This window comes from Anabrus simplex, chromosome 9, assembly GCF_040414725.1.
Source record: "Anabrus simplex isolate iqAnaSimp1 chromosome 9, ASM4041472v1, whole genome shotgun sequence".
Taxonomy (NCBI): Eukaryota; Metazoa; Arthropoda; class Insecta; order Orthoptera; family Tettigoniidae; genus Anabrus; species Anabrus simplex.
This window is the reverse complement of record NC_090273.1, coordinates 105,751,563-105,775,000: the sequence shown is the minus strand read 5'-3', so window position 1 is coordinate 105,775,000 and position 23,438 is coordinate 105,751,563. Positions and strand designations below refer to the sequence as shown.

The 23,438-nt window shown below is 40.1% G+C and overlaps 1 protein-coding gene across 1 annotated transcript in view; it reads left to right on the top strand.

The window, feature by feature from the left end:
- The window catches only part of LOC136880889 (medium-chain acyl-CoA ligase ACSF2, mitochondrial), a 196,648-nt gene that overhangs the window by 132,851 nt on the left and 40,359 nt on the right, over window positions 1–23,438 (top strand). Inside the window, exons 15-18 of the mRNA XM_068229164.1 lie at window positions 3,719–3,939; window positions 10,380–10,497; window positions 14,978–15,073; window positions 22,194–22,342. Of these exons, the coding sequence (XP_068085265.1) occupies window positions 3,719–3,939; window positions 10,380–10,497; window positions 14,978–15,073; window positions 22,194–22,342 (584 nt within the window). The remainder of the gene's footprint in view (window positions 1–3,718; window positions 3,940–10,379; window positions 10,498–14,977; window positions 15,074–22,193; window positions 22,343–23,438) is intronic.

Here is a 23,438-nt window from a genome sequence, read left to right as displayed (position 1 = left end):
CAATCAATCAATCAATCAATCAATCAATCAATCAATCAATCAATCAATCAATCAATCAATCAATCAATCAATCCTGATCTGCATTTACGGCAGTCGCCCAGGTGGAAGATTCCCTATCTGTTGCTTTCCTAGCCTTTTCCTAAATAATTTCAAAGAAATTGGAAATTTATTGAACGTCTCCCTTGGTAAGTTATTCCAATCCCTAACTCCCCTTCCTATAAATGAATATTTGCCCTAGTTTGTCCTCTTGAATTCCAACTTTATCTTCATATTGTGATCTTTCCTACTTTTATAAATGCCACTCAAACTTATTTGTCTACTAATGTCATTCCACGCCATCTCTTCGCTGACAGCTCGGAACATACCACTTAGTCGAGCAGCTCTTCTTCTTTCTCTCAATTCTTCCCAACCCAAACTTTGCAACATTTTTGTAACGCTACTCTTTTGTCAGAAATCACCCAGAACAAATCGAGCTGCTTTTCTTTGGATTTTTTCCAGTTCTTGAATCAGGTAATCCTCACCCTCATAACCATGTGCAGAGATCTATACCCTTTATTTACAATCCCATTTATGTGATTACCCTAGTGAATATCTTTCCTTATATTAACACCTAGATACTTACAATGATCCCCCAAAAGAACTTTCACTCCATCAATGCAGTAATTAAGACAGAGAGGATTTTTCCTATTTTTGAAACTCACAACCTGACTTTTAACCCCGTTTATCATCATACCATTGCCTGCTGTCCATCTCACAACATTATCGAGGTCATTTTGCAGTTGCTCACATTCTTGTAACTTATTTATTACTCTATACAGAATAACATCATCCGCAAAAAGCCTTACCTCTGATTCCCCTTGTTTACTCATATCATTTATATATATAAGAAAACATAAAGGTCCAATAATACTGCCTTGAGGAAATCCTGTCTTAATTATTACAGGGTCAGATAAAGCCTCGCCTATTCTAATTCTCTGAGATCTGTTTTCTAGAAATATAGCAACCCATTCAGTCACTCTTTTGTTTAGTCCAGTTGCACTCATTTTTGCCAGTAGTCTCCCATGATCCAGTCCATTTGACCTCCTGATCCAAGATACGTATCTGCTATATCTTGCTGGAATCCTACAAGTTGAGCTTCAGTGGAATAACCTTTCTTAAATCCGAACTGCCTTCTATTGAACCAGTTGTTAATTTTGCAAACATGTCTAATATAATCAGAAAGAATGCCTTCCCAAAGCCTACATGCAATGCATATCCAACTTACTGGCCTGTCATTTTCAGATTTATGTCTATCACCCTTTCCTTTATACACAGGGGCTACTATAACAACTCTCCATTTATTTGGTATAGCTCCTTCATGCAAACAATAATCAAATAAGTGCTTCAGATATGGTACTATATCCCAACCCATTGTCTTTAGTATATCTCCAGAAATCCTATCAATTCCAGCCGATTTCCTAGTTTTCAACTTTTGTATCTTATTGTAAATGTCACTGTTATCATAGATAAATTTTAATACTTCTTTAGTGTTAGTCACTTCCTCTATCTGGACATTATCCTTGTAACCAACAATCTTTACATACTGCTGACTGAATACTTCAGCCTTTTGAAAGTCCTCACATACACACTCCCCTTGTTCATTAATTATTCCTGGAATGTCCTTCTTGGAACCTGTTTCTGCCTCAAAGTACCTTACATACCCTTCCATTTTTCACTAAAATTTGTATGACTGCCAATTATGCTTGCCATCATGTTATCCTTAGCTGACTTCTTTGCTAGATTCAATCTCTTGGTATGTTCCTTCAATTTCTCCTTACTTCCACAGCCATTTCTAACTCTATTTCTTTCCAAGCTGCACCTCCTTCTTAGCCTCTTTATTTCTCTATTATAATAAGGTTTCTGCTTCCCAGCTTCATCAGGAGGATGGACATCAACACTCATTGAGAGGCCATCTTGTCAGATCTTCAATCTTGATAAAGGATGTGTAGGATAAGAAGAAAGCCAGATAAATACCAGAAAAGGGAGGATACATAAGATAATACAGGTGGTAAAAGATTAGCACACAGAACAAACACAAAAGGAGAAATGGATCCCAATGGGATAATATCAGTATTGGAAAGGAACAAACGAGTGTCAAATGAAATCAATTAAGAGAAACGGAGTAACTATCCTACTCTACTTCCTTCATACCATAATACAGTCCTCAAGTGCTGCTCTGAGTTCTTAGGCTATTCTATAATAAAACCCCATGGCGCAACAGCCCCAGAGGGCCATGGACATCAACTACTGCTCAGCCTGAAGGCCTGCAGATTAAGAGGTGTCATGTGGTCAGGATAACAAATCCTCTCAGCCATTATTCTTGGATTTCTCGACTGGGGCACCATCTCACCATCAGATAGCGCCTCAATTATAATCACTAGGGCTCAGAAGTTGAGGAGAAGTCCTTTTTCTCTAGCGTGTCGAAGATGAGACTGACCATAATGTATGTTCATTCTGGGTCATGGTAGGCCTGAAAATGGTGGGTTTTATTTGTCATTTTTTCCCTTTTTCTGTATCTTTTGGTTTATAGGTCCTTTTTATAGCCTTTTTAAAGTCTTAATGGCTTTCTCTTTGTAACTTCACCTTCTTTTGACTGCATTTGTACTGCTCATTCTCAATTCAAATCGTTAGTTTATCCATCACCTCTTAAACATCTTTTCTGTAGTAAGAAATAAAATGAAATGAAATAATGGAACTAATGCTTAAACAAAACCAGGGGTATCAAATTCAATATGAGTGAAATATTGCGAGGAGAAAATTTTCATGTGTTTTTGAAGAGGATGATCTCACATGCTTCAAGTATGAACCCTTAATATCTGTTGAGGTGAAGTGTTCTTGATGTTTCATAACGTGCTGTCTGGACATCAATGATCCTTTACACCTAAAAACCTGGATATGACTATTATGGTACTGTATACTGCAAAGCCAACCGAGGTAAAATTTCTGAATTCCAGTTTCTGTAACCCTAGTGTGGTTAAGCCAAATGTGATTCCAGTTATAATAATATCAATTTTGTTATCCAGAATGTCCATTGCAGGTTCACTGAATTCATTCTAGGTCGAAGAAGCATTTCATTCTAAATTTTGCAAGTTTTTCTTATCAAACGTGGAATTCATTTTTTTTAAAATTATGTCGCTCTAAAAATATATAATGTCTGAAAGACGAAGGAAGTATTTCACTCATATATTTTTGCATTATATGTTGCATACACAAGAATTTTGCATTTTAAAACTGTACATTCCTTCATTAAATATGTAATTAAAACTAAAATTATGAATGAATTTGAATCTCATTTTTAAGTCCTTTTTGCCAGTTCTTAGGTCCTTTTTTGATATTTTTTTAGGTATTTCTATAGGTCTTTTTTAGACATTTTGTACGTATTCAACTTCTGAGCCCTTGTAAGCACATAGGCTGAAAGGACCTTGAACCAGCCCCCAGATCCAGGTAAAAATCCCTGACCTGGCCAGGAGTAGAACTCGGGGCCTCCAGGTAAGAGGCAGGCACACTACCCCTACACTGCAAGGCTGGCTATTCTGTAACCACATAACTTATAATATTATATGTTGAGGATATAAAATGCATTTGGACTATGAAGTTACAGTGACATGCCTGAAATGCACAACTATCTATGGGGACAGTGATGGCATTGATGATGATTATTATTGTATTTTATTTCCAGGTTAGTATCAATCCAGCTTATCAGATTCCAGAACTGAAGTATTGCCTTACTAAGGTTGGAATCAAGGCCCTGGTGACTGCTGAAAAATTCCTGACTCAGAATTACACTGAAATGGTGAAGAGCCTTGCACCAGAAATAGAATCCTGTCCTCCTGGTAAACTGAAGAGCAAGATACTGCCCAATCTAACTTCAGTCATAGTAATGAGTCAACAGCAGGTGCCGTGAGTAAAGAGTATTAGTAAATGCTGAAGAGAAAATGCACCTTATAAAAAGCACAGATCATAAAATGCATAGTTCATCAAATAACTCTCTATAAATGTGAATAAATTGTGCTGCTAATTTTACAGAAATATTAATGGCAAGTCCTTGAATAAAGTAGTGTAGAAATTAAATTAACTGCAAATTATTCTGCCCATCCCATCAAGTCTTTTTAGAATGGTAGGAAACTATAATTATATAAGTTCAATATTACTGTATTTAGCTTCATAAAGGCCTTCATTTTGTACATTTTAAATCATTCATTAAGTAATTAACAAACATACTATTTCTTGAACAGTTATCAGCCTTTGTTTGGGTCTGTCGATTCTGCAGCAAAGTTTTATGACCGCATGCCTTTGCTGATACCAACCCTCCATGGGATCGAAAGGGTCGCTTCTAATCTGGAGGATAGATGCCCTTGTAGCCACCCCTAACCTGGAGTACAAGTGCTACTAGATAGGATTTAGAGGTAGTTCTGCCTCTGAGTGACCATCACCCTCGCAGAGGGGCTGCTCTGCCTGAAGCCGTTGGCCCTCTCAGGGTCTCAGGTTATAAATATTTTAATACACTGACTGACAGTGACAATGCAACACCAAGGAGGAGTGGTTCGAAAGGGATGAAAGTTGGGGAAATAACAGAGACGGCACGGACGAATAATTGATGTTTATTTCAAACCGATATGCAGGTTACACAATGCGCACGGCATCGACTCAGTAGGATGTAGGACCACCACAAGCGGCGATGCACGCAGAAACACGTCGAGGTACAGAGTCAATAAGAGTGCGGATGGTGTCCTGAGGGATGGTTCTCCATTCTCTGTCAACCATTTGCCACAGTTGGTCGTCCATACGAGGCTGGGGCAGAGTTTGCAAACGGCGTCCAATGAGATCCCACACGTGTTCGATTGGTGAGAGATCCGGAGAGTACGCTGGCCACAGAAGCATCTGTACACCTCGTAGAGCCTGTTGGGAGATGCGAGCAGTGTGTGGGCGGGCATTATCCTGCTGAAACAGAGCATTGGGCAGCCCCTGAAGGTACGGGAGTGCCACTGGCCGCAGCACATGCTGCACGTAGCGGTGGGCATTTAACGTGCCTTGAATATGCACTAGAGGTGACGTGGAATCATACGCAATAGCGCCCCAAACCATGATGCCGCTTTGTCTAGCAGTAGGGCGCTCCACAGTTACTGCCGGATTTGACCTTTCTCCACGCCGACGCCACACTCGTCTGCGGTGACTATCACTGACAGAACAGAAGCGTGACTCATCAGAGAACACGACGTTCCGCCATTCCCTCATCCAAGTCGCTCTAGCCCGGCACCATGCCAGGCGTGCACGTCTATGCTGTGGAGTCAATGGTAGTCTTCTGAGCGGACGCTGGGAGTGCAGGCCTCCTTCAACCAATCGACGGGAAATTGTTCTGGTCGATATTGGAACAGCCAGGGTGTCTTGCACATGCTGAAGAATGGCGGTTGACGTGGCGTGCGGGGCTGCCACCGCTTGGCGGCGGATGCGCCGATCCTCGCGTGCTGACGTCACTCGGGCTGCGCCTGGACCCCTCGCACGTGCCACATGTCCCTGCGCCAACCATCTTCGCCACAGGCGCTGCACCGTGGACACATCCCTATGGGTATCGGCTGCGATTTGACGAAGCGACCAACCTGCCCTTCTCAGCCCGATCACCATACCCCTCGTAAAGTCGTCTGTCTGCTGGAAATGCCTCCGTTGACGGCGGCCTGGCATTCTTAGCTATACACGTGTCCTGTGGCACACGACAACACGTTCTACAATGACTGTCGGCTGAGAAATCACGGTACGAAGTGGGCCATTCGCCAACGCCGTGTCCCATTTATCGTTCGCTACGTGTGCAGCACAGCGGCGCATTTCACATCATGAGCATACCTCAGTGACGTCAGTCTACCCTGCAATTGGCATAAAGTTCTGACCACTCCTTCTTGGTGTTGCATTTGCTCTGTCAGTCAGTGTATGTTAGTTAAGGATGACTCCCCTGCGAATCATGTGAACTTGCCATGGTGGGGAGGCTTGGGCGTCCCTGTGAAGCTGATAGCCGAGCCGTAGGTGCAACCATATTGGATGGGTATCTGTCGAGAGACCAGACTAACGAATGGTTCATCGAAAGGGGGGTAGCAGCCTTTTGGAAGTTGCAAGGGCATCAATCTAGATGATTGATTGATATGGCCTTGTAATAATACTCAACAAGGCTTAGCTGTGTTGATACTGCTACACAGCTGAAAGCAACGGGAAACTACAGCCGTAACTAACTCCCGGGGACATGCAGCTCTCTCTGTATGAATGATGTACTGATGATGGTTTCCTCCCGGGTAAAATATTCCGGAGGTAAACTAGTCCCCCATTTGGATTTCCGGGTGGGGACTACATGCGAGGGGCGATCATCGGGAAGATGGATACTGACATTCTGTGAGTCAGAGCATGGAATGTTAGAAGTTTGGATCGTTGTGGTAGGTTAGAGAATCTGAAAAGGGAGATGGATAGACTAAAGTTAGATGTAGTTGGTATAAGTGAAGTACGTTGGCAGGAAGAGCAGGAATTTTAGTCAGGCGACTACAGGATTATCAACACAAAATCAAACAGGGGAAATGCAGGAGTTGGTTTAATAATGAATAAGAAAATAGGGCAGCAGGTAAGTTACTATGACCAGCATAGTGAAAGAATTATTGTTGTCAAGATAGACACCAAACTAAAGAGCACCACAATAGTGCAGGTCTGTATGTCTAGTTCAGCGGATGATGAGGAAAATGAAAGAATATATGAAGAGATAGCAGATTTGTTTCAATATGTAAGAGGTGACAAGAATCTAATTGTGATGGGAGACTGGAATGCAGTGGTAGGCCAAGGAGGAGAAGGTAGGAGAATTCAGATTGGAACAAAGAAATGAAAGAGGAAGTCGGCTGGTTGAATTCTGCACCAATCACAATTTAGTCCTTGCTAATACTTGGTTCAAACACCACAAATGATGGCTGTATACATAGATGAGACCTGGAGACACTGGAAGGTATCAAATAGACTTCATTATGATTAGGCAGAGATTCAGAAATCAGGTGTTGGATTGCAAACCTTTCCCAGGAGCAGACGTGGACTCTGATCACAACTTGTTGGTCATGAAATGCCATCTGAAGTTGAAGAAATTGAAGAAGGGAAGGAATCCAAGGAGATGGGATCTAGACAGGTTGAAAGAAAAGAGTGTGTGGGATTGTTTCAAGGAACATGTTACACAAAGAGTAAATGAAAAGGCTGGAGGAAACACAGTAGAGGAAGAATGGAAAGTCATGAAGAATGAGGTCAGTAGGGCTGCTGAAGAAATGTTAGGAAGAAAGGAAAGGTCAGCTAAGAATCAATGGATAACTCAGGAGATACTAGACCTGATCGATGATTGACAAAAATTCAAGAATGCAAAAAATGAAGAGGACAGAAAAGAATACAGGAAATTAAAGAATGAAGTGGATAGAAAGTGCAGGACAACTAGGGAAGAATGGCTGAAGGGTAAGTGCAAGGATGTTGAAGGATGTATGGTTCTAGGAAAGGTAGATGCAACATACAGGAAAATCAAGGAAACATTTGGCGAAAGGAAAACTAGGTGTATGAATATTAAGAGCTCAGATGGAAAACCACTTCTAGGAAAAGAAGACAAGGCAGAAAGATGTACTTCAAAATATGTTGTGACCTTTTTTCTTATAGGTTAATATCCTGTCTTATTAATCTGGTATCCTAGAGTATTCGAGTAATTCACTTGATTGAAAATGTGTGGCAATATCTGAAATGGGAAATCAGTAATCACAGATAATCATGAAACTGCCCAAACTGTAAGAAACAGGTTACATGATGCCAGCCTGTGTCCTTGATAAGACCCAGTTCTTACACATTAAAATCGGGTATATTACAGATAAGCACATCATGCAGGATGGACTGTCCTTCCTTCATGAGCACAAGATACTGTTATATTGCCTAGTAAGGCTTTCATGGCCACAGATCAAATAATCATAGCACCGAGCTAGATAGCTGCAGTCGCTTAGGTGTGGCCAGTATCCAGTATTCGGAAGATAGTGGGTTCGAGACCCACTTTCGGCAGCCCTGAAGATGGTTTTCCGTGGTTTCCCATTTTCACACCAAGCACACCTGAAATTAAAGCCACAGCCGCTTCCTTCCTTCCCACTTCTAGCCCTTTCCTGTCCCATCGTTGCCATAAGACCTATCCGTGTCGGTGCGACGTAAAGTAACTTGCAAAAAAAAAAATCATAGCATTAGAACCTATTTGGTTATAGACTGGGTGTGTGTGAGATTGGGCAAAAATCACCCCCCCCCCCCACCCCCCTCCCCTAATAACCAAAAAAGTTTCATGGAGAATCATTTCTCCTCTAGCATGTTAGCAATCTCCATTTGCAGAAAGTTGTGGAAAGTTTACACCAAGCAAATTGCTATGGTGTAACTCTGGATTTGGGAGGTGAGTGGATTCAGACCCCACCATTGGTTTTCTATGGTTTTCTATTATCACCTCCAAGTCCAACTCGCTGGCTGAACGGTCAGCGTACTGGCCTTCGGTTCAGAGAGTTCCGGGTTCGATTCCCGGCCGGGTCGGGGATTTTAACCTTAATTGGTTAATTCCAATGGCATGGGGACTGGGTGTATGTGTTGTCTTCATAATCATTTCATCCTCATCACGACACGCAGGTCGCCTACGGGTGTCGAATAGAAAGACCTGCACCTGGCGAGTCGAACCCATCCTGGGATATCCCGGCACTAAAAGCCATACGACATTTCATTTCATTTCATCACCTGCAACCAAATGCTGGAGCAGTTCCTTTTATAGGCCAAAGCCGCTTCCTTCCCATCCTTCACTGCACCTCAAACTGCGCAACACATCTCCTGGCATGAGAGAAGGCATTACCCTCTAGGAGACCCACCATACCCCATCAGGGTACGGAATAAATTTTTGAAAAACATTGCCGCTGCTAGGCAGAGTCTCAGATAAGTGTGCCCATCTAACTGATAAGCCCAATGGCATTCTGTGAGCGAAATTATGAATCCTGCTAGTGTCTTGTAGCAAGTGATTTTCTGGGTGGTGTCACATAAGGTCACTGTACACCTTTCCAGGCCATTCAGTACAACCTTAAGCTGCCTCAGTACCAGGATAATATCCTACAAACTCATGGAACGAACAGTTCATTTTCGTAGACGACAGCTATTGTACCTATCATGCAAGGATTGTAAATTCTTTCTGCTCACTGGGCGAGTTGGCTATGGGGTGTGGGTCATGCAGCTCTGAGCTTGCATTCAGGAGATGGTGGGTTCAACGCCCTCTGCTGGCAGCCCTGAAGATGGTTGTCTGTGATTTCCTATTTTCATACCAGGCAATTGTTTGGGCTGTACCTTAATTAAGGCCATGGACGCTTCCTTCCTGGTCCTAGCCCTTTCCTGTCCTATCATCGCTATATGACCTATCTATGTTGATACAACATAAAACAAATTGTTTTCTGTACAATTGCAATACCTCTCAATAAGAGTGGCTTCAGTGCTCTCAGACATGAAACTTATTGAATATGCTTGGGATCACTTATTAAAATAAACTAACTTCGGATGTCATGACAGACCGTGCAGGATATCCTGCAGTGTTCAATAATAATTTCAGTATGAAGATTTACAAACTAATGTACAAGTATTTGATGGCATATCTTAAACAAAGTCCACAGAATTGGAGGAGAAAATAAGGTAAAATAAATGTATTGCTATGTATAAATCTCCACATAGCAACACATTTACTCTCTCCCATGTTTAACAATATGTAACTTAAAAATAACACGGTTATTTCTCTTCACTTTTATATTACAAACTAGTCTTTCTGTTCTTATGTACAAAATTGGCACTCTGTTAAAGTAAAGTAAACTCGTGTCCTCATCCCAAAGTGGTGCAGCTCTTTTCAGGCACACCCCCAATGGACGTGTGAGCTGCATGTACCATTTTAACTGCATACCAGCACTCCTGCCATTCTTAAATTTCTAGCAGTATCAGGAATTGAATTCGGGCCTCTGAGGACGGCAGCAAATAGTGATAACCATTATCCTACAGAGGTGGGAAGCACTGTATTAAACTACTGTAAATGTAACTTCCAAAAAAAAATAATAATAATAATAATTATACTACTCAGTAGTCAGTTCTGAATATATCAAATGTTTGCAAGTTGACACTGTGCTGCTTAGTATAAAGGATTGAAAGACCATACTTATACATTTTTTGTTCTCTCACTCCTTGAGTGCTTAAGATATCATTTCTAAAATGTATCAGAATAGCTGATGCTTTGGTACAAAGCATTTATGAAAAAATGGAACTATTAATTTTTATGGAATAAAATATCTTTTCTTTGTTTTCAGGGGATTCTTCCGATACAGTGATGTGATGGAGATAGCCTCCGATAATTCCCTGAAGGAAGTTCATCGACTTCAGGATGACATTCAGCCTGACGAAGGATGTTATCTACAGTTCACATCTGTAAGTTGGAAACAGTGAAGAAATGCATGTTATCTGCCTACCTAATGATCAACCTATCTAAGTAGATGTGTATGCACTATTATATCTTAAAGTCTGGTTCATTACTTTATCTCCTTCTTGCATCATCAATCCTAAGATTGGTTTGCAGCAGTGAAAGCAGCTCTCCTCTGTTCTTTGTCGTGGGCAGGTCTCCTCAGAGATTTTTAGGAGAGACAGCTGGTATCCCTGATGACATGATGGATCCTTGGTCTGCCTCTAGAATTTCTTCCCTCCATAGCACCTTCAATATTGTCTTCAGCATTCCTTTATGACTTAGAATGTGGCCAATCCACACATCCCTTCTCTTGTAAATTAGGTTCCACAAGTACGGCTTAGTCAATTCAATCCTTTGAAGAACCTCTTCATTCGTAACTTTTTCCAGCCAGGAAATTCTGAACATCCTCCAGTAACATCACATTTCAAAGGCCACACTCCTTTTCCTCCCAGCTTCCTCTAGTGTCCAGGCTTCACTTCCATTTAACAGCACAGTCCAGACCAAGGTCTTCAACAGATTTATTTGGAGGTTTTCGTCAATGCTGTTTGAGTTGAAGAAATGAAATGAAATGGCATATGGCTTTTAGTGCCGAGAGTGTCTGAGGACAAGTTCGGCTCGCCAGATGCAGGTTTTTTGATTTGACGCCCGTAGACGACCTGTGCGTCATGATGAGGATGAAATGGTGATGAAGCCGGCACATACACCCAGCCCCCGTGCCAGCGAAATTAACCAATGATGGTTAAAATTCCCGACCCTGCCGGGAATCGAACCCGGGACCCCTGTGACCAAAGGCCAGCACGCTAATCATTTAGCCATGGAGCCGGACTGAGTTGAAGAGATTACATCTCTTATTAAAGGTGTTCTTAGCTTGGTTTATTTGGCTTAAAAATTTCATTCTTTGACCCCTCCCCCCAATCTTATGTTATCCAAGGTATGTGGAAGCCTTGAACATTCTCTAGCCACTCTTTGCACAGTGTGCAGAGAGAGAGAGAGAGAGAGAGAGAGAGAGAGAGAGAGAGTATGTGTGTGCGCATGCGCGCGCGCGCATGTGTGTGCGTCCTATTTCATTGTTCCGTATTTATATACTTGCATCACTACTTCAAATTGTTGGTGTAATTACCTTATTTCATTATGTTAAGATGGAGCTTATATAACGAATAGAGTTGAATATTTTCTAAACTTAGAGCTATGAAATCCTTCATATCCAAAGTTAAAGTGATGTCAGTTGGAAGAAACTTATGATGACTGACTGCCAGGCAGGTAATATGAAACTGGACTAGGTGGACCATTTGAAATATTGGTGATGACTATTCTGCCAGAGTGGTAGCAAATGGTGAGAAACAAGATCAAACAGAGTTTAATATAGTGATTTCACAGCTGTGATCAAAGGTATTTTGAAAGAAGGATATGAGTTTGGAGACTGAATTATTTTTGTATCACTCTGATCTCAGTCCAACTTTGGTATATGAGAGGGAAAACTAAGTGGACTCAGGATATTGTATACATAATATGTAGGAAAAAGATATGAAACCTGTAAGAATAATTGCCAGAACAAGAAAATAGAAATAGTGGCAGGTGGGTGTTAATTATTAAGATACTTTATAAGGCTAAATTTATAAGGAAGAATAATGGCAAGGAACAAACAAGTGTCAAAAGAGGTCATATATACCAAGATAGGAACATGAATAGTAGGACACAGTAGGATAAACACAATGAAAGTCAGCATCTAAAGAGGAAGCAATAGAAAAGGAGACTAGGACAAACATGAAAACACAAAAGGACAAGGACCATCTCCACTTCTTCATACACTGCTACCTTATTTATATGTCTTGATCTCCTTTCGTATTGCTCCCTCTTTGAGTGCTAGCCTTTCACTGTATTTATCCTACTGTGTGTACCTATCCTCATTCCTACCTTTATATAGATTACTTGTTGTAAGAAACAGGTTAGACAAAATACTCAAATGGACCAGCTTCATTGGTAGGTCCAAGTTAGATGAACAAAGTTTGGTTATTTACTTACAAAACCAATGGACATTGCCATTCAGGGTAAGAGATGCAGAGAGATAGTAAGGGATAGATGATTAAAATCAGTTTTGGTGTTTTCAAACTAAGAGGTGTAGAAACAGGCCTCAGTGCTAAGGTTATGGAAGTAAGTTACAGTACTACGTTTATTTGCAGAGACTTTTAGACTAATACTGCAGCCTATAATGAAAATATACACATGCAGAATTACAAAAACACTTTCATTATGTCTTTCATTTAAATTTGATATTAATAATGTTATTGGCTTTATGTCTGACTAACTACTTTTACGGTTTTTGGAGACACCAAATTTTATATTACATTAACTACTAAACGAAGTGACCCTGCATAATGCACTACAGCCGTGGAGTCAAGTTCTGGATTCAGGAGATGTGTAGATTGGAACCCCACCATCAGCTGTCTTGAGAATGGTTTTCTGTGGCTTCGCATTTTCACTTCCAGGCAAATGTTGGGAGAGTTCTTTTTCATTGGCCACAGCCGATTCCTGGAACATGACCCTACATGGGCATGAAACATGGATAAAAACTGCTGCATAAAGAAAGTGAATAGAGGTCTTCAAATGTGGTGTTAGTTTTCCATCAACCACCATTGATTTGCATTTAGTGCTGTTCACCCAGGTACCAGATAATCTATCCATTGTTTACCTAGCCTTTTCTTAAATGATGCAAAACAGTCTTCCTTGGCAAATTATTCCAATTAAATCTTCCTCTTCCTATAAAAGAATATTTGTCCCAATTTGTCCCCTTGAATAACAATTTTATCTTCATTTTATAACTTTTCCTACTTTTAAAAATTTCGCTCAAGCTTATTCATTTGTTAATGTCGTCCGGCTCCATGGCTAAATGGTTAGCGTGCTGGCCTTTGGTCACGGGGGTCCTGGGTTAATTTTTCTGGCACTGGGGCTGGGTGTATGTGCAGTCTTCATCATCATTTCATCCTCATTACGACGCGCAGTTCACCTACGGGTGTCAAATCAAAAGACCTGCACCTGGCGAGCCGAACATGTCCTCGGACACTCCCGGCACTAAAAGCCATATGCCATTTTATCTGTTAATGTCATTCCATGCCAACTCTCCGCTGACAGTTCAGAACATACCACTTCTTTTGGATTTCTTTTATTTCTTGAATCAAGTAATCCTGATGATGGTCCCGTATACTGATTGGGGTCTTACTGGTGACTTTTATTCCTTCTCCTGTACAGCCTTACTATGTCTACCTCTTAGTCCTGTTTCTTGATACAGGGACGGGGAACAGGTGAGATGAAATTATACAGTGATGGAGATGAAATTATACATCTTTATTACAACCCATAAAAACCCTCATAACCATAAGAACCTTCATTTACAACTTCATTAATGTGATTACCCCAATGAAGATCTCTCCTTAAATTAACACGTAAGTATGCAGTAATAATAATAATAATTTCGTGTGGCTATTTCTAGCCGAGTGCAGCCCATGTAAGGCAGACACTTCGATGAGGATGGGCGGCATCTGCCATGTGTAAGTAGCTGAGTACTATTATGGTGGAGGATAGTGTTATGTGTGGTGTGTGATTTGCAGGATGTTGCGGACAGCACAAACACCCACCACCCGGGCCATTGGAATTAACCAATGAAGGTTAAAATTCCCAACCCGGCCGGGAATCGAACCCGGGGCCCTCTGAACCGAAGGCCAGTACGCTGACCATTCGGCCAACAAGTTGGACTAAGTATGCAGTGATCTCCATGAAATAATCTTTGATTTTGTGTCACAAAGTGATCAGTTTAAAACCCTCCATAGTCAGTGTAACAATTTAAGATGAGAAGGCAAGATCCTCTATGGTTTTTCAATGTTATTTTTGACTTTTATATCTTCTTCTTCTTCTTCTTCTTTTATGATCACATAGGATCACTTTAGTCAGTCCACCGTTCAGGTCTCTTTGAAGGGATTGTTCGGGCTTTGCGGTCCTCCCAGTACTTCTTCAGACGCTCCGATCTTCGTGCCCTTTCCTCGGTTGAAAATATGCGTGTTGTTGGTTTGTTTCATGTAAGGGTAACATGGAGGTTTGTATTCTTGAGTTTTGTATTCAGTTTTATCTTATTTGTGTTGTCTTTTGTTGTAAGGCCTATTTCCTTCAGATCCTCTCTTACTTCTCTGATCCATTTACATCCTGTTGTGACTTTTATATATTCACATAAATTATTAAAAATAATTCATCATTTTACAAGAGAGACTTTATCTCACTAATGAAAAGGTTAATGAAACTTAGAGAATCAAATTATTATAGTCAGTTTGATGCTCTCTTCATCTTATCTAGTTCCTCTGTTTCAGATGGACTGAGGACTTCTTCTGTTTTTATAAAATCTTCTTCCCTTTGAATGCTTAAACCTGAAGAATAAGAATTGTTAATATTGTTTTGCAGGGAACAACTGGTCAGCCTAAAGGAGCACTTCTCAGTCACCACAATGTTGTCAATAATTCTTACTACCTTGCAAAGCATCTGCATCTTCCATCAAAGGTAATATTAAGTCTATGAAATCTAAGCTTTGATATCAGATCTTTTGTTCTATCACATATTCATACTTAATACTACTAAAATGCTTAAACACATGATTATATCACTATTTGGGGGCACCATCTTGAAGAATATACTGTATTGTGGAGCTCAATCAAGCCTAGATCCTATCCACCTCAGGCTTGCATTTTTCAGTCCCACTCAGAGGATCTTTGCCGATGCCCTGTAATCTTATTAATAAGAAACACTCAAAGAAATAAGCAGATTATGCATATAGATTTTACCATTTATGTCAGTTGCTTTATAATTATTACACACTGCACCACTGCAGGATTATGTTGGTGTGAGAAAGTATGGATTTGTTTGCTCATAAATAAAATTTAGTTTACATTTTTACAACAGAAGTTGACTTTCATATCTGTGCCCTCGAAATGAAGTCATTAGCTACAGAAACCACATCCTTACAATAAACACTCAGGATTGCAATGTTGACCTCAGGAAGGTTTTTCAGTCTTCTCAGATATGAAAATGACTTTTCTGCTGAGAAAATTGATATATCAATCAATCAGTACTGATCTGCATTTAGGGCAGTCACCCTAGCCTTTTCTTACATGATTTCAAAGAAATTGGGAATTTATTGAACATCTCCCTTGGTAAGTTATTCCAATCCCTAACTCCCCTTCCTATAAATGAATATTTGCCCCAGTTTGTCCTCTTGAATTCCAACTTTATCTTCATATTGTGATCTTTCCTACTTTTAAATACGCCACTCAAATTTATTCATCTACTAATGTCATTACATGCCATCTCTCTGCTGACAGCTCGGAACATAGCACTTATTGCAGGTTATAAATTTCATTCTTTGTCCATATTGAAGATCTACTTCTGATACAAATTCTTATAATTTGGTTAAATACCACCTTGTTGTTGTTTGAGTCATCAGTCCATAGACTGTTTTGATGCAGCCCTCCATGCCACCCTATCCTGTGCTAACCTTTTCATTTCTACGTAACTATTGCATCCTACATCTGCTCTAATCTGTTTGTCATATTCATACCTTGGTCTACCCCTACCGTTCTTGCCACCTACACTTCCTTCAAAAACCAACTGAACAAGTCCTGGGTGTCTTAAGATGTGTCCTATCATTCTATCTCTTCTTCTCGTCAAATTTAGCCAAATCGATCTCCTCTCACCAATTCGATTCAGTATCTCTTCATTCGTGATTCGATCTATCCATCTCACCTTCAGCATTCTTCTATAACACCACATTTCAAAAGCTTCTATTCTCTTTCTTTCTGAGCTAGTTATCGTCCATGTTTCACTTCCATACAATGCCACGCTCCACACAAAAGTCTTCAAAAACATCTTTCTAATTCCAATATCAATGTTTGAAGTGAGCAAATTTATTTTCTTAAGAAAGCTCTTCCTTGCTTGTGCTAGTCTGCATTTTATGTCCTCCTTACTTCTGCCATCGTTGGTTATTTTACTACCCAAGTAACAATATTCATCTACTTCCTTTAAGACTTTGTTTCCTAATCTAATATTTCCTATATCACCTGCCTTCGTTCGACTGCACTCCATTACTTTTGTTTTGGACTTATTTATTTTCATCTCGTACTCCTTACCTAAGACTTCATCCATACCATTCAGCAACTTCTCGAGATCTTCTGCAGTCTCAGATAAAATAACAATATCATCGGCAAATCTCAAGGTTTTGATTTCCTCTCCTTGGACTGTGATTCCCTTTCCAAATTTCTCTTTGATTTCCTTTACTGCCTATTCTATGTAAACATTGAAAAGGAGAGGGGACAAACTGCAGCCTTGCCTCACTCCTTTCTGGATTGCTGCTTCTTTTTCAAAGCCCTCGATTCTTATCACTGCAGACTGATTTTTATACAGGTTGTAGATAATTCTTCGTTCTCGGTATCTGATCCCTATCATCTTCAGAATCATAAATAGCCTGGTCCAATCAACATTATCGAATGCCTTTTCTAGATCTACGAATGCCATGTACGTGGGCTTGTCCTTCTTGATTCGATCCTCTAAGATCAGACGTAAAGTCAGGATTGCTTCACGTGTTCCTACATTTCTTCTGAAGCCAAATTGATCTTCCCCCAACTCAGCTTCAACTTGTTTTTCCATTCTTCTGTAAATAATACGTGTTAAAATTTTGCAGGCATGAGATACTAAACTAATAGTGCGGTAGTTTTCACACCTGTCAGCACCGGCTTTCTTGGGAATAGGTATAACAACATTCTGCCGAAAATCGGATGGGACTTCTCCTGTCTCATACATCTTGCACACTAAATGAAATAACCTTACCATGCTGGTTTCTCCTAAGGCAGTCAGTAATTCAGAGGGAATATCATCAATTCCAGGTGCCTTGTTCCTATTTAGGTCACTCACAGCTCTGTCAAACTCTGACCTCAAAATTGGGTCTCCCATTTCATCAGCATCAACAGCCTCTTCATATTCCAGAACGAAATTATCTACATCGTTACCTTCATACAACTGTTGGATATGCTCCTGCCATCTTTCTGCTTTGTCTTCTTTCCCTAGAAGTGGCTTTCCATCTGAGCTCTTAATATTCATGCACCTAGATTTCCTTTCTCCAAAGGTTTCCTTGATTTTCCTGTATGCAGCATCTACCTTTCCCAGGACCATACAGCCTTCGACATCCTTGCACTTCTCCTTCAGCCATTCTTCCTTAGCTACCTTGCACTTTCTATCCACTTGATTCTTTAATCGCCTGTATTCTTTTCTGCCCTCTTCATTTCTAGCATCCTTGTATTTTCGTCGTTCATCAATCAGGTCTAGTATCTCCTGAGTTATCCACTGATTCTTAGTTGATCTTTTCTTCCTTCCTAACATTTCTTCAGCAGCCCTACTGACTTCATTTTTCATGACTCTCCACTCTTCCTCTACTGTGTTTCTTTCGGCCTTTTCATTTAGTCCTTGTGCAACATGTTCCTTGAAACGATCCATCACACTCTTTTCTTTCAACTTGTCTAGATCCCATCTTTTTGCATTCTTTCCTTTCTTCAATTTCTTCAACTTCAGATGGCATTTCATGACCAACAAGTTGTGGTCAGAGTCCACGTCTGCTCCTGGGAAAGTTTTGCAATCCAACACCTGGTTTCTGAATCTCTGCCTAATCATAATGAAGTCTATTTGATACCTTCCAGTGTCTCCAGGTCTCGTCCACGTATACAGCCGTTGTTTGTGGTGTTTGAACCAAGTATTGGCGAGGACTAAATTATGGTCAGTGCAGAATTCAACCAGCCGACTTCCTCTTTCGTTCCTTTGTCCCAATCCAAATTCTCCTACTGTGCTACCTTCTCTTCCTTGGCCTACCACTGCGTTCCAGTCTCCCATCACAATTAGATTCTCGTCACCTTTGACATATTGTATTAAATCTTCTATCTCCTCATATATTCTTTCAATTTCTTCATCATCCGCTGAACTAGTAGGCATATAGACCTGCACTATTGTGGTGGGCATTGGTTTGGTGTCTATCTTGGCGACAATAATTCTTTCACTATGCTGGTCGTAGTAGCTTATCCGCTGCCCTATTTTCTTATTCATTATTAAACCATCTCCTGCATTACCCCTGTTTGATTTCGTGTTGATAATTCGGTAGTCGCCTGACCAAAAATCCTGTTCTTTCTGCCAACGTACTTCACTTATACCAACTACATCTAACTTTAGCCTATCCATCTCCCTTTTCAGATTCTCTAACCTACCACAACGATTCAAACTCCTAACATTCCACGCTCCGACTCGCAGAATGTCAGTATCCATCTTCCTGATGATCGCCCCCTCTCGTGTAGTCCCCACCCGGAGATCCGAATGGGGGACTAGTTTACCTCCGGAATATTTTACCCGGGAGGAAGCCATCATCAGTACACCTTTCATACAGAGAGAGCTGCATGTCCTCGGGAGGTGGTTACGGCTGTAGTTTCCCGTTGCTTTCAGCCGTGTAGCAGTATCAACACAGCTAAGCCATGTTGAGTATTATTACAAGGCCGTATCAGTCAATCATGTAGACTGCCGCCCTTGCAACAACCGAAAGGCTGCTACCCTTCTTTCGATGAACCATTCGTTAGTCTGGTCTCTCAACAGATACCCATCCGATATGGTTGCACCTGCGGCTCGGCTATCTGCATCATTGGGACACGCAAGCCTCCCCACCGCGGCAAGGTCACATGGTTCGCAGAGGAGGATACCACCTTATCAATACAATAATAACATAATAAAAACTTACATATTTATTAAGTTGTTAATATGGTATATGTTTCGCTCCTTTTTCGTGAGCATCATCAGCCAATTATCATGAACTTAAGGTTATATAAGATCATGAATCTATTCTATTGGATTAAATTATGCTTGTATTCCTGATTGACAAATCTTATAATATTTTACAAGTCATATAACAATCAAATTATGTCTTTAAGTTATAACATTTTATTGATGAAAGTCATCTGGTGAACATCCTTTTAAATTATTTTAAAAACCTTTTGAGATCTGGCTAATTGTGTTGATTCAATGTTGCTTGAATTGTATGACTGTCATTGAAACTTCGTTAACTGTATTAACAATTTTCTACAGTTGATAATTGCCTATGTTATAAACATTTAACTTGTTCTCGATGTTTGCTGGAGTAACATTTGTACCAAATGTATTGGCATTAATCTTATGTTGTCAATACGAGAGTATTGTTTATGAACAAACTTGTTGGTGAATAAAAACTTTCAAATGTGAGGTAGAATTTGAATGCTTCTCGTATGTTCCAAATTGGGCTTGTTAGTATATCTGTATTGAAAGATAAAAAAATATATGTTTATGGTTTTGATTATAATTCTGTATAAACTTCTTATTGAAAAAAGTGTAGCACGTCCAAAGGCTTTACGTTGCACCGACACAGATAGGTCTTATGGCAACAATGGGATAGGAAAGGGCTAGCAGTTGGAAGGAAGCGGCCAGCCCCAGCATTTGCCTGTTGTAAAAATGGGAGACCACAGAAAAACATCTTCAGTGGGGTTTGAACCCACTATCTCCCGAATGCAAGCTCACATCTGTGCACCCCTAACTGCATGGCCAACTCGCTTGGTGGACCACATAGAGTTGGTGCCCCTGTCATTAGTACTGCTCTTGATAAGGAAATAAAATAACAAGATTTATAAAACTAAAAATTAGATACTGGTTGTGATAAGAGTCCTATGGTGTAGAGGTAACTTGCCTGCCTCTTACCCAGAGGCCCTGGGTTCACTTCCTGGCCAGGTCATGGATTTTTACTTGTATCTGAGGGCTGGTTTGGGGTACACCCAGCCTGCATGATTACAATTAAGGAGCGATTTAATGGTGAAATAGTGGATGCGACCGAAAAAACCAAAAATAGTGTTTCACTTTTTTTTTTTTCTTTGTTGGGTACTATCTGCCATTCTCTGTCTTTCTGGTATCTTTGTTGATGCAGGTTATTCTAATTCTTCTTTCAGTCTTCTGGAGTCTGATGGTTTTTGATTGTTCATTCAAGTAGAAGAGTGTTTCTGCTGCATAAGTGACTTCTCGTTTTAGAACTGTATTATAGCGTTTTAGTTTTGCATTTATTGATAGGCATTTTTTCTTGTAAATGTCTCAGGTTAATTTTTTATGCTCTAACTAGCTTTTGTTCTCATTTGGATAGAGGTTTTATCATTTAGGTTGTTTGTTATTACTTCCCTGAAATATTTGGATTTTGTGACAATTTTAACCTAATTACCATTTATGTTTATTTCTTTTAATGATGTTGGTTTTTGTGGCATCATTTCTGCATTTTCAAATTATAATTCCTGGCCACTTTTAGTTGCAATGTTTTAAAGTTCTGATATCGGTGTTTTAGCTTTGTTTAAGTCAGTTGCTAGTAATGCCAAGTAATTGGCAAAACCTAAGCAGATTGTTTTGATATTTCTGCCTACGTTTAGTTTGGCAGGGGGAGGGGTGGGAATTTTGAAACCATTTCCTCATCATCTCATGACCATTAAGTGATATCACAGTATATTGGGAATATAAGGTTATGTTATAATTGCACACAGTGATTCAAACGAATACCAAAAGCACTTAGTATGTTGTAAGGGACGGCAAACTAATCATTTTTTTTATAGAGGACTCATGTCAGGAAATGTGTAATTTGGGTGCTGTGGGGCGTCAAAGTTTGATAATGCTTTAGATATAGTGATAGGTGTGCATTCCATATTTTATGAAAAACTCCACCAATCCAATTAAAATACAAAAAGTTTTTGAATTATCTATCTCTAACTTGATTAGAGCCTACACTGACAGGGCAGAGATTGGCACTCATAGTCAAAGACGTGTGGTTGTGTGCTCAGTATTGCAGGCTCTGTGTGGACACATGGGATGAAGTCCTCCTTTGATGAAACAGGAGTCTTGTCCAATTTTGACATCCCATAGCACCCAATTGGCAATTGTCACTCCATAGCAACTAGACTAAAAGAGTCAAAGAGAAAGATGGTGAATACCTAACTATGTTGGTCAGGCATGTTCTACTCAGTATGTAGCCATCACCTTTGTTAAGATTATTTGAATGCAAAGTAATTTCTATTGCCTTATGAATGATTCAAGATCTAAAATGTTTCTCAACAGAAGTTTTATCAAAAAGAATTTGATGGTCATTGATAAGTTTCATTGTTGTTGCTCACTTGTCAGAAAACAATCTTCGTTGCAGGATCAAAACACATTAGCTTATATATAATTATAACATGACCTAAACCGGGCGAGTTGGCCATGTGGTTAGGGGCGCGCAGCTGTGAACTCGCATCCGGGAGATAGTGGGTTTGAATCCCACAACCCTGAAGATGGTTTTCTGTGGTTTCCCATTTTCACACAAGGCAAATGCTGGGGCTGTACCTTAATTAAGGCCACGCCCCAGCATTTGCCTGGTGTGAAAATGGGAAACAACGGAAAACCATCTTCAGGGCGGCCGACAGTGAGGTTCGAACCCACTATCTCCTGGATGCGAGCTCACAGCTGTGCGCTCCTAACCGCACAGCCAACTCGCCCGGTAATAAATAATTACCAATATCTCAAATGTTGTTAATGTTTGTTTTTGCTTTTATTTTAATTACAGCATCATCATATCTGCCTACAAGTTCCTCTTTTTCATGCATTCGGTAATGTGATAGGACTGCTCTGTGCTCTGCATTTTGGAAGTACCATTGTACTCCCTGCTCTAAGATTTGACCCCGAGGCTACAATTCGGAGCATTAACCAAGAGAAGTATGGCTGAATATTTTACACTGTTCATATTTAAAAAAAAAGGATCTTTATAATTTTCCTCTTAACTCTTTATTTGGGTATTTGTAATGATCAAACTAGTTTTTCAAATAACTTTAGGAATCAACATCCATTTCCTTAAAAATCTACTTCTATGTAGCAAAGAGTATGTTACTTGAGAGCTACTACTGATAAAATGTTTTCATTCTGTCTCTGAAGTAGACGGTAGGCCTCATAGAGAGTAATGCCATCTCTCAGGCCTAGGAGGGTGATACGGTGAAGGAGAATTTCAGGGATGTGGGCGTGGCTTATACTAGGAACTGTCCTTGGTGCAGGAGAATAGAAAACCACAGAAAACCATTCTCAGGACATCCAATGGTAGGGACCAACCCCAAATGCAGAGGCGTAGAGCCATGGCAGAACCGTGGTTACCCCTCCTCTGCTCGGTTGGTCGATGGGAGTGCAGAGTTGTTGAACCATGAACCACCTGTGGCCACTTATAGGCTTTGCAACAGCTGACCTTGAGAGCCACATAATCAACAGAGATATATAGAGAGCAAAATGCTTTCATATATGAGTTCAGTAGAACCTCATTGATCTGGACCAATTGGGACTTTAGGTGTCTGTATTAATGAAAGTCTGGACTAAACAAAATAACTTATGAAATGAGCCAAGGTAGATATTTAAACATTCTATTCAGTAAAAAGAACGAGTACAGTACAGTATTTTAAATTTAATAAATACTGTACAAATGTTATTTAGCATACAAGGTATAATGCAATACAGTATCAGGCCTTGCAAAATACAGAGTAACTAGTGCAGAACAGAATTAAAATATGGCAATCAAGGCACACCTTCATTGGCCACACTTGACACACTTACTGGTTTGAAGAAACGGATCATATTTTTTGACATTAATTTCTTCAATAATTAACTCGTGCAGATGCCTGAAATATTCATAATATGCAGATATGTTTTCATCATTGTTATCTTCAACATATTTAATGACAATGTTTAGATGGTCATTAATTTTTGGCTTAGGGTTAATAACATCACCTGTTTCTTCATCATCATCATCCATCATTTCCCAACTCCAGTT